At 37.2% G+C, this 12,534-nt stretch overlaps 1 protein-coding gene and 1 long non-coding RNA gene across 2 annotated transcripts in view; one reads left to right on the top strand and one right to left on the bottom strand.

Annotated features, from left to right (window-relative positions):
- Positions 1-7,292, bottom strand: part of MUC6 (mucin 6, oligomeric mucus/gel-forming) — a 45,635-nt gene extending 38,343 nt beyond the window's left edge. Inside the window, exons 1-2 of the mRNA XM_039552970.1 lie at positions 7,241-7,292; positions 2,128-2,190 (exon numbers count right to left, since the gene is read on the bottom strand). Coding sequence (XP_039408904.1) covers positions 2,128-2,190; positions 7,241-7,292 — 115 coding nt within the window. The remainder of the gene's footprint in view (positions 1-2,127; positions 2,191-7,240) is intronic.
- On the top strand, positions 1,366-8,240 carry LOC120410104. Its single transcript, XR_005602052.1, has 2 exons — positions 1,366-1,583; positions 3,170-8,240. It is a non-coding gene; the product is annotated as an uncharacterized LOC120410104 (long non-coding RNA).
- The last annotated feature ends 4,294 nt before the right edge of the window (positions 8,241-12,534 follow it).

Genomic DNA, 12,534 nt, shown 5'->3' on the forward strand with positions numbered 1-12,534 from the left:
GATTACCTGGGGCTGCACAATGGTCAGAGTGCAAGAGGTGCCCCTTTCAATAAATATAGGAGCATAGTCACTCTATTTGTTTTTATTTAAATCTTATCAAAGAAAAATAACAAATGGGAATGTCAATAACTCAAGGAAGTTTAAATCTAGATTATGTGTTTGTCTTTTCAATTCAGCTTTTATTAAATAATATCTAGTGATTTTCTTTTAATTTGTCCTTATCCATGCTCTACTGTTTCTCTTGGTATAAGAATAGACAGAAGACAGAGATGAGTTCCTAAATATTTGGGAATTTTTTGTCTGATCACAAGTCTTCAGCTATTTTTACTTTTAGGATGAACTTCATATAGCTTTTCCATGCTTATACTGAATGAGAAATCACCTAATTCAAGCCACTCTCAGTTTCTTCTGCCTAAAGAAATACTCTTTATTATAATAAACTTGCATTTTATATAATTCTTTTTGTTCTACACCTCCACATCTTCCCCGAACTGGATAAAGAATTTCATTCAACCACTGATATGCAACAAGCTTTGGAGTACATAGAATTGCTTTTTAACAGTATGCAGAAGTAAAGCATGATACTTTAGTGTAAAACATTAAAATTGTGAATTACTAGGAAGATTGTCTGTGAATAGAGGATAGAAAAGAAAATCAGAATATTAGGACTGATATCCATACTTATCTAGAGAGGATCTTGTGAAAATTTTGTGTTTTCAGAAGGCCTACAGCCTTCTGTATCCCGTAGCAGAGGAACATCATGTCCCGTAAAATGTATCATGTTAGCATGATGACATTTATGCATTCTTGCCATGGACACAAAAACCAAAATGTTTATTGAATGAACTTCAAATTTAGAAGTCAGTGCCTCGCATTTCTTCAGAAAAGGACATGTGAAAAATTGTGTTGTTTCTGCCCAAGGGTTGATGTAGCTCTGTATTTTATTTCCAGCAGAGACCATTAACAGACTACCCAAGGGAAGACCACCATCAGATCAGGCATATATACTTCCATAGATATTCTCTCAGTCTCCAACTATTTTCAGTTCAGGGAATTTTGTGAGGCTATTGGGATTTTTCTGCTTACCCCTCCCTTGTACTCTGGCTTCCAAGTCCTTGTCCACCATCCTTTTGAACAGAACCAAAATTTCTTTGTAGCAGAAAATGTCACAGTAACTACAGTCAAAATTTGCCATTAAATTTTAATTATGAGTTAACATTTTAATGATACCTGCCTTTCTAACAGTACTTCTGATAGCTAATATTTTTAGTACTTTAAAGCTATAATATGCTTTTTTTTTTTTTTTTTTTGCTTTGGCATTGCACATTGTTTTACACAAGTAAGATAGTAGTACCTTACTATTTGTATTTCTCAGACTCAGAAGGACTAGCACAAATTCACAGTAAGTAGGTGGCTGCAGTTAATTTTGCATACATATCTGGATGGATGCACACACAAGCCATTCTTTGGATTTAAGGGAAAACTGCTGGTAAACTACCGAAGTGTGGCAGCAGCTGGCACAGCTGAATGTTGACGCACAGATCTGTCCTCACACTGACTCCCCCCGGCTGCTGGCTATAAAGGTGAGGAAGAAGTATTCCATACTCTGTTCCTTTGCATATATGTTTGTTTTAACCTGAAATCTTTAAAATCATTTTCACAGACCTAATTTATACAGAGAATGAGCTTTATTTACTTTCCTGGATTTTGCAATATCAAAAGAATCCATATCCTAGATTTTTAGGTAATATTAGGCAGTAATATGTAGGAACGAAAATCAAACATACCACACAAATTACCCCAGTAGCATATTTCTAAATGTGGAAGGCTACTAAACTGCTCACAGTTTCTATTCTTAGGCATAAAAACCTCAGCATGGCACAATAAAGCACTTTCCATTTAGTTTAAAACTTACCACAGTGAGACAACACATTATACAATCTTTTTACATGTGAAGTCTTCATTCAGAATTTCTAAAATTAATGCTTCAAAACATATGCTCCTTGAGGCAAAGATTTATTTTTATTATGTGCTTTGTACAGTGCCTTCTGCAATATGGACTTGATGCTGAATAGAGTTGTCACTCACACTTGAATGCAAACATTAAATACCAGGTCAGACACTTACTTCTTTGCAACGATTCTTTCTGGTTTTGGAGAAAAACATGGGACCAATAATTTCCTTCAAAAGCTGTGAAAGGAAAAAGAAAACAAAATGAAGTTATCCTCTGAGCAAAAGGAAGTCGGATATTTGTATATTTATTTATTTATTTTTAACCATTTCACAAAGCAGGGTCAGCACGTATGAGTTGTGTCCTGCCACACAAATCTGAATGGAAATTATCATGGAAAATCATGTAATTCATATTACATAATTAAGGTAGAGAAAATTCTTCTGTACTGGTCAAATGTTATCAAAATCTGCCAAAAATCCTATGCAATATGAAAACTCCTGTACTTCATACTAAAAACCTATGTTCCTTTAAAAAAAGTGAGATAAATCTTTCCTCATGTTTCTGAATTCTTGTTTCCCTGTCTGGGTAGAAGTAGTGAAGGGAATAGCCAAAAGTGTGAAAATATGGGAACAGTATTGTCCTGTGTGTTCTTCACAAGAACCATGGGATCTGGAGCTGAAGAGCAGGAAATCCTCAGGTGTAGTTGTTGCTTTTGCTGCTCACACTAAGGCAGAATGATGAAAGCTGTAACCTGCTCCCTTCTGCACACCTCTTCACAAAGCCTGCTTTGGTTAGGAGAAGCCAAGGAATGCTTAACAAATGCTGAGTGCAGTGTGGTCCCCCTTCCACCTCAAACCCAGACCTACTGCATGAGCACAACTGCTCCACGTCCTCACACATACCCAAAGGCTCTTTCACCCAGCCGTTCGCTCCAGCACTGCTGGAGTGAGTTCTCAGAGTCAATAGCTGGGTGGTGACAACCAAAGCAAGATGCAGGAATAAAGACCTGGGGTGCTTCAGAAATGTGCTGCTCATTTTGAAATTTTCTCATGCCTGGTATTTCTTAGATAGCAGGAGCAAGTATCTTGTAGAACCCATGTAATTCTCTGTTACATGTTTAGGATCTTTTGCAACATAGAAAATGTTGTGGCAGAAGGTTTCTTTCATCAGATAAACCTGGCCCAATCTACATACATATCTATATATACACTACAGCTCTGCAGGGTGCTGTTGCTTCCGTGGATACTGCAGTGAGGGGAAGCCTCCAGGGAGCTCACCAGCTGTAGCAGACTCTTAGCCAATTCCATGCTGAGCTGCTGAAGATAAGGTAATATTTGCCAGGTGGTACCTCAGGTGAGGCTCTGCCTTTTATGTAAGGCTAGGTTAAAGCACAAGAGGGAATTTTGGAACTGAGTGTTTCAGCACATGCTTTTGCTTTGGATCTCAGGTCCAGACATCTCCAACATTCCTATCAATGCCTCAATTTTTCTCTGAAACAACACTTACTGAAAAAATATGTTATCTGGATAAACTAATCTACATTTTTAAGAGCTAAAACACTACACTGGTAGAATAGCAGACAATAAATATTTAGGCATAAGGGAAATAAATCAAGGATATAAATTCAGTGACAGAGGTGCTCCCACCCTAAATGTTCTAATAGCTTAAGATGGCATTTATCTCAGCCACTCCCAAACTGTCTGACACACTCATCACAAAATCATTGTAGATCCTACTCATGCTGCCTTGTTGTCTAGAATTGGTCAGCACTGGCCAATAATTGTTTGAAATTTTGCCAGTGTTTTAGAAAACCTCCACGGCTGGCCTGCAACTCAACAGGCATTTCCAAAGTCCAGCATGCTCCTTCCAAGTTCCTAGTGAACCATGCATCACAGTAAGTACACCACAAAAAGGAACGGTCAGTTTGTGGCTTTCAAGCTAACATTCTTCATGCCAAGAGTTCCTGCTGCCTTTTTTGAACCCCTGCATTTTGACACCTCCATTTGTTCAATAATCTATTACTGTTGGTTTTACAGTTTTCTGTTTGTTACAGTTTAATCCTAAACTTCAAACACTACATTAATGGGATTTAGGCGTGTGTAACAGCTGCCTTCCAAGGATATTTGATTTGCAGGAATTGAATATATGCCTAAAGCATTATTTAAGTCAGATCTATCTAGAGAGCTTGATGTAAAGCAAAATGTCTAATAATTATTGGACAAATAATTTAGATTAGAACAGACAGGTCAGTTTACAAAGCTTGTTTATCAGCTTTTCAAACTCAAACATCTAAGCACGGCAAACAAAACTTAACACATACTTCAGGTTTGGTATTTAGATTAAATCTGAACATAATAATCATCCTGGATTACATGGAGGTATACAAGAGTTATATTGAAAATAACTAAGGATATGAAATCCACTTTAACTTTTTGCCCAAGGAATAGCTAGTAAAACAAATACAGAGCCATTTTGCTGACTATCTACCAATCAGTCTGTATCCTGTTAGATCAAACTATTATACTTATTACAGTACAGTAATTATTCGCAGCATTTACATTCTTTTTCTCACACTAAACTCTGAAGAGATTAGTTAAATCTTCCCGGCAATGTTATCAACCATTCACAAGCACACAAAATGGCAGATTGTACAGATGCATCAAGCACTATGGCCCCATGCAGAAGTTGTATTTTGCAATCATTTCTGAATTTTTCATTTAAAAGGCTATCCTAGTGTTAAATGAGATTTCTAAAGTACTGAAATCTTGAGAATTATACCTGTTGAAGTGCAGTTTCTGTGTGGTCAGCCTTTCTAGCTCATGGCAGCAATACAACCCAGTCAAGGAATGTGACTTACTATGAAGAAAGAATGAATTTTGTTCCTATACTATGAAACATCACTATGGGAAAATACAATTTTATGTTGTAATGACTTCAATCAAAGTATTTCACATCAGATAAAAAAATGAAAACAAAACATTGAAATGAAATTGTTGTACTTCCAACTTGCAGAAATAAGATCTCTGTTTTGTAAAGAGTTCAGTTTTTCTCTTCTAATTTGAGACAAACAGAAATGTTGAAATGTCAGATGTTCTGGAAAGGACAAGAACTTTAAAATAAATGACAGAAGCCTAAAATTAAATTTAACACTGAGGGTACTGGTAGAGCTGTAGCTGTAAGATGAGTTATCAGTTGCACATGTTCATGATGATTTCTCTTCAGTATGAAATTATTAACTCCCTTTGTTTCTTGCAAACACAGGTATGTGAACAGCATAAATCAAGGTGACTTCCTAGTTACATACTTCATAAGAAAAAGTATGACTGTACATAAACCTCTCAAAAGGATCCATGCAGTTTTGATTATTACTGAAATAGCTAAAGGGTTGAAGCCTCAGTTTAATCAATGAATCAGCATCTCTTATTAAGTAAAAGCTAGAACTAACAGTTTTAATCAGGTTTTAAGCTTTTGCAGATTTTTTTTTTACTCAAGCATGTTTACTGATTTTCTTGAGTTATCACTTTCCATCAGACTTCACATCAAATAATCAAATATATGTCCTTACAATCAATATTTACATTTCCAGCTAGAGACGGACTCAAGGTACAGAATTTGGATGCAGATCCATGAAGGAGAGAATTGAAGTCCTGGCTTTTATCTGACTCATTCTAAGGAGACAACACTTTGATCTAGAGTCCAAAACAATGAGCACCCTGCATGTCATCCAATTTAAGAACATACAGATCAACATCCAAAAATTGCCTGATTTCAAATCTTTCCTTGTGAAAACAAACAGATTTCATTCTGTCAATCTCCAACCTTGTGTGGCATTCCAAGGCCCTGATATTGTTGACACATCCCAAAGGAGAAAACTGCTGTGTAAGGATTTTCTACATCCCACTTCCAGGGTTTTTATCTTCAAATTCAACTTGGTCCTTTGTAGAAAAAGGTCCTATTTGTGATTGCCAAGTTTATATATAAAGCTTGTGGTTGTGTAAGTGTCTACAACAATTTTCTATTTGATTGCAAGTATTAGTATTTATAATAATACATCTATTATCTAAAATAGGAAGTCATGTAAATTAAGATGTTGCAGGCAGCAAAACTTCGGGTTAGGACCCATGTCCAGGTACTTGACTTGATACTGGTTACAATGGTGCTAATACAGTGAATGGAGTTACACCTGATTTATAACCATACAGCTGAGGTTAGAAATTGGCTCTGAGAGTCTACTAAAGGGTTGAGTTGCTTATATTTTAATTATTTTTGTGCTATAGTTTAAGTCAGTGATTTAAGAGTAATAAATGTCCCCATGCAATTTGAACTACATGGTTCATTAAATGTAGCAAACACAATACAGAAGAAACAAATTTAACTTTGTTTAAACTAAAGCAAGTGAACTATGCTTTTTAGCAGCTTGAAACCTGTTCTTGACATTCTAACTGTAATAATTGGTAATAAAAGAGAATATACAGAAGAGATAAAAAAGAAACCATCTCAAGCGATGTCAAACCATGGCAAAAAAAAGGCTCATTCTCAAAAAACCTACTGAAAACACCACAGGAGGAGTAATGGGTAAGAAGGCAGAGTAGCTACAGAGTCAATGAACTTACCTATCAAGTCTTTTTTAGAAATTACACATTCATCAGGTATTCAGGTGGGTTGAATCAAAAAAGTAAGAGTCCTTTAAAAGACTGAAGAATTGAATAATATATGGAGGAATATGTTAAGAGTTATGTGAAATTTTTGGATCGGAACCATTAGCCTGTTTTCCAGCACAGGATTCTTTCGATCACATCATTCTTCAAAAAAGAAATGCCATCACATAGCTCATAATTAATGCTTTTTGCAGTTCACATACCAAAGAAAAGCTATTTTGATTATCACTCTACACAGAAGATATACAATATATATCCACAATGACATTGCTAGGACACTGTATCTTGAACATCTGAAAGATGAAGGCACTTGGCAACTTGGAAACACGACCAAAGTCCATTAAAAATTTTCCCTGTATCTAGGGAATGAGTTTTAGGGAAGGACCCAACAAATCAGTAATCAACTTTCTGACGAACTTAAGAGCAAATTGTTTTATTTCAGCCACGTATTTATTTAATAATATGTAGAAAACATGTAAACTGAATTCTGCAGGCTGTGGGAAAGGAGAGCAAAACCCGAACCTCATGTGATGTAATGCTACAATGGAGTCACCCCCTTTTTTCTATATTGTTTCAGTGGTTTCCTTCAAGCTATGTACCAAGAGGAACCCAGGCACCTTGGACTTACCAGCAGATTGAAGGAAACTGCAGAAGATGAGCAGTACCAGTGTTGGGAGCATGATGCATGCCCTGCCTGGGGAGTGTTCTCAGTGCTCTCCCCCGTTCCAAGCGGGCAGTGCCAATGCTGCCACTTTCTAGGCTGCCCTCTTCAAGCTTGGATGCTTTATATATAGAATTGCAATGCCCTCCCTCATTCCCACAGCTCACAGAAATTGCAACAGCAGAGTACCCGCCAAACAGGATCTCCTCTTTATCAAGTTCAACACACCTAAAAGCCACTTAGAAAAAGAAGAAAAAGGAAAATGCAAACCTCCTCCAGTTCATTATCATTCTTACAAGGTTTTTATAATGGCTTCTATTTGTAACACCTCAAACGCTTTTACCTGCATTTACTGAACAAATTTGGTATCATACCCAAAAGCAAAAAGACAAATAGTACACAAATTATGATCACTAGCTGATAAGGAATAATACTGGACCAGTACACAAAGTGGAAGAATGAAGTGCAGGAGTTTTGGAACTGCTGAAAAGACTGTGTGGATAAAAGATGGTAAGACATGAGCGAACAGAGATACAGATACCAGATTTTTTTATTAACTCTTCTTTCATTAACGTCTATTCACTCTCCTGGGTGATTGTGTTCATCTCTCCCTTGTGTGACTTTTTAAGCAAACTGATAAACTTTGCCTTGGTAAAGAGGTCTGTTCGTGGTACAACTGATTGCCTGACTATGCAAGGGAGCTAAGTAAACCCTTGCCCACCACTCTGCCAAGGGCAGAGGGCAAACTCTGTTCCAAAATGGGGCACACTGTTGCACTGTGGTACTTTGGCAACTTTCACAAGTTAATCTCCACCTTCCCACCAACACCACAGAAGATCAATTCCACTTCTGTTACGCTTGGATCACTCCACATTAGAGGTGAAATGTTGAATGCACTGGATTATGTTCAAAGTGTCACTGCCACCACTGATTTGACAATAAAAGGAGGACTTGCTGGATCCTGTCATTTTTATTAGCACGATAATTACTAACGGAAAAAATAGTCTCGATACATGGAAACTTTCCCTATAAAATATAAAATCTGTGGGTTATGTCTCCATATGAATCTCTTCAGCCTTTTCTGTTTCACCTATGCAATACCTAAGTGAGCTTCTGAAGGAAGTGGGAATAGATGGGGCTTTTTCCTTGGCAATCTCCCTGCACAACAGGTGCCTCCTCTGTCATCCCCACCTATATCACAACAACGGGATCACAAGCCACGCCCGTAGTTGCCAACATTGGGTGTGCCGTGGTGCTTCCCTGTGCTTCTGGCATCCAGGAGCAGTGCATTAAGGGTTAGAAAAGGCAAGGTGAGGGCAGGTCAGGCCAGGGGAGTGAAGGGGAAGAGAAATTCTCAGAGCTACCCCTTCTAAGTGGTGGGAAGAAGCACAGGAGAGACAGTGACTTAACATAATCTCAGCCCTGGCTCAACCTGGTTGTAATTAAAATGAAGACATTAAATTTTAATTGACATGAAGGTCTGCCGTTTTCTTTTTTGGGATTTTTTTTTTTGCCTTTACTACTTTCCATTCCTCTTCCCAGGAACAGAAGGTGGATAAAGTATATGGCCATTTATAATATAATTGTGACCCTAAATTAAAAAATTTCTGTTGAAAATTTTCTGCATCTGCCTTACAAAAACCCCAAAGTAAATGAACAAAATCACTTGCCACTTCTGAAAATCATGCTCAAAGTGAAAAAATATTGTCCTCAAAACAGCCTGTAACCAGACTGATACTACAATAAATATATAATTAAGATTTCACAACTGTACATATCACATTATTTCCGGCAAATCAGCTCTAAGTTCTTATTAATTAAATCCAAAACAGAATTTCATTTTTTCCACTTCTAGGAAGTATCTTCTTTATGAAGATAAGGGACTAGAGTGCTCCCTAGCAACTCAAACTTGATAACTGATAGTGTCAGACAGAAATTTGCCTTTCTCTGACAGGAGACAAAAGAATTCCATCACTTTTGTCAAATAGGATTTTTTTTATAATATATTTTCATAATATTTCTGTCAAGCAGTAATAAAGTAGCTGACATTAATGAGCATTTCATGACTTGCTCATTTGAAGAGCTGGGCACTTGAGAGCATCACTTTTACTATCAAAGGTACCAGACTGAGACATCATGAAATTAAGATCACTGGTAACAATTAATTTTCCATTACTGTGCCTTCAAGCTTTTCTCTGTAGCCTTTATGTTTACTGAAATCTTCTGTCTTTATTATATGAAGCTTACAAAATTCTCAAGAAATGCAAATACTGACAAAAGTTATTAAAAGTATCTATCCAAAATATTGCTGTTTTCAGTTCCCTGTATTTGCAGCAACATTCTTAGCTGAACTCATTCTATCTGAGAAGTCAGCATAAAGATGTTACCTTCAGCTCTCCTGGAAGGAATTTCAATCAGTCTAAAAACTTATGGTTCAGCAAGTTATTATTTTATGGAGACGTCCAATGATGATGTGAACACAGTTAATCAAAAGCATCCATCTACGACTGCATTTAAGTCAGGACTCCAGATCAAGAAAAAAACATTTGCTTGAGGACTATGAGAAGTGTCTTGAGTTTGCAGTACACAGATAATTATTTTATGTGGAAGAGATTTGTGAAAAACTGTGTGCCCAGCTGTAGTGAGAGAACGATGCCTCTGATTAAAGTGGGGTTTTTCCCCATTTAATAATTATAATTGGTTTAGTACCAACATCGGTAGTCGGAAGCTGCTGTTCTATAGGAGAGCAGAGATTGTTGTGGCCATATATAGTACCAGTAACAGTTTCTCAGTATTGAAGGACAGTTTAGTTTCCAGCACCATGTACACTTCTGGAAAATTTTTGAAATGTCAAAGGAATTTATGTAAGCCAGATATTATGCAAATTGAGAACGTTATAACACTTTAACTAAGTAATAGACTATCTTGTCTACAGTTTAATTACTCTAGGAATTTTTAGGTATATCAGTTACAGAATATCTTGGTGCTTTTATGCAGGTTGCTAAGAAAACATTCCACTTCCAGTAATATACTCATTGTATGTTATTTTTCATATTTTTTGGATAAATAGCTAAGTATCTTATAAAGAGTCAGACCAAAATACTGCATTTGATTAGCCCTAGTTCCTGTGGGTGTAGAAGTAATTTCCAGCTTTGGAAGCTTGTGCCTCTAAGTTTCCATTGCTGTTAGTGGAATGCAAAGATCCAGGCTACAGCTTGCTAGCAATCTGACACAACAGCTGATTTGGTGGGTTTTGTCTTTGAGATCTGAAATTTGATTTTCTGTCTCATTCGAATTTTGAATAATTGTAAGATAAATTGTTTCAATATGACACTATTGAAATAATCCATACTTTAACTTACAAATTATTTTAGATGCCTGCCCTCAAGTAATTGTTTTAGAATATTCATTATTGAATCATTTATGTATAATGAAAATAATAATAATTATCTTATAAATGTTGTATCAGAGTGACATAAAATAAGGCTCTTGAAAACAAGTGGATTATCTTCTATTCTTTATGACTGAGACATTCACTATGACTGGCAGGGCAACCTCAGTTTCTACAATCCAATCAACTGTAAAATTTCAGTAGGAAAGTTTGACAGTCCAGGTTTTTTTGGTATAGATTGTCTCAAGGTAACACTATTTATTTTCTATTAGTGGTGCTTCACCTTACACAAGGTAATTCCATTACCATTCCACTATTTAAAAATAAACCAAAAGCACAATGTAACTGGCATTAACGTGCTAAACAGAAGAAAACAAGCTCCCATTTTTCCTTCCTGTTTCTCATCCTTGTCTTTTAGGTAATGTAGCCAGGGAGAAGAGGATCACATACAGAGCAGATTCCCTGGGCTAAGCTTATGGCACACACCAGGGCCTCCTGTCTAGTTGTGTGAGTTGCTGGCAGCCACCACATGGCCAGCTGGTTGTCCCTGCTGCCAAGATGCTTTCCAAAGAAACTGGCAGGAAAACAGATACATATTCTGAGAATGTTCCAATTGTGGTAAATAAGAAATTTTTGGCTGAGAAGTATTCACAAAGAAATCACGACCAGCTTATCCCTCATCGTATGTCCCACCTTTAGAATTTCCTGGTATTTAATTCTGTGTGCCTTTCCAGCTGCCTTTCATCATGCTTTTTGTACACTTAAACTCCTTCCCCAAACAGTACCTAAAAGAAGCCCAGGGTGATTTTGCTACCAGACACTAAATAATCCACCTTATGGTTTTAGTAGAAATCCACACTTTCTGCTTTCCTTTTGGTCACCAGAATAAAAAAAAACTTCTTTTCTTCATACCTTTGAAGTAGATGAGATACCTCACACAGAACCAGAAAAAAATTGCTATTGGGTACTGTTAGGGCTGCCATTCAGTTGGAGCCATCTCTGCTGTCCTTGGGTAGCTGCCCAGAGATATTTAAATGTAAAATTTCATTTAATACTGTAAATTATGCTTGGTTGCAATATGCAGAGACACAGTGACCGTGGGTGTCAGGTAGTATTTAATTTCTTGTTTTACCAGTGTGTATAGATGAAAGTGAACACAAACTAAGAAACACCTAACAGCACTCTTTCACTTCTCCAAAAGTAGCACTCCTACACCGTTCCAAAAGTACTTTTGTATTTAAATGACTGTAGAGTCAAGCCTTTCCCATATACCTGTTAGAAAAAAATGTAGAAAATAATTTAAAACTCATGCCTCTAAAAGTGGTAAAGACTTCACTGATTGGTACTTAACTTTTAATTATAATTTGTTGGGGACAATGGCCTGAGACCTCCTCGCGTTGGCTTCATGCCTCTGGCACTCACTGTGGTGAATATCTCAGGTACTGTAGCTGTGGGACCTGGGATGGTGTAGTTCACTCTTTAAGTCCTGCCAGCACGAGAGGCTGACAAAGCCACCACTCCCATAGTTCCCTGAAGCGTATCCACTGCCCTGAGAACAAACTGGGACAAAATATTTGCAGTGTTTCTGGAGTAAAACCTTTCTGGAGAAAAAAATAACCACACAAAACAAAGCAAGGCCTGCTACTATGATACCGTGTTACCCTTCCTGCACAACCACAGGAACCTCTGCTTGCTCTCAGCTCCCACACTCTTCTGCTTCTGAATGCTGTGTTGTTGATGCCGGACTCAAACTGGTTTGCATTCTGGTCTCTGGAGTGGTCTGGGCTGCACAGTTTGTTCTATAAGAATCCTGAGTTCTGGTCATTTTAGCTACAGTGCTGACAGGAAAGAATGGAATAACAGGATTGTG

The sequence above is a fragment of the Corvus cornix genome, chromosome 5 (genome assembly GCF_000738735.6).
Source record: "Corvus cornix cornix isolate S_Up_H32 chromosome 5, ASM73873v5, whole genome shotgun sequence".
Classification (NCBI taxonomy): Eukaryota; Metazoa; Chordata; class Aves; order Passeriformes; family Corvidae; genus Corvus; species Corvus cornix.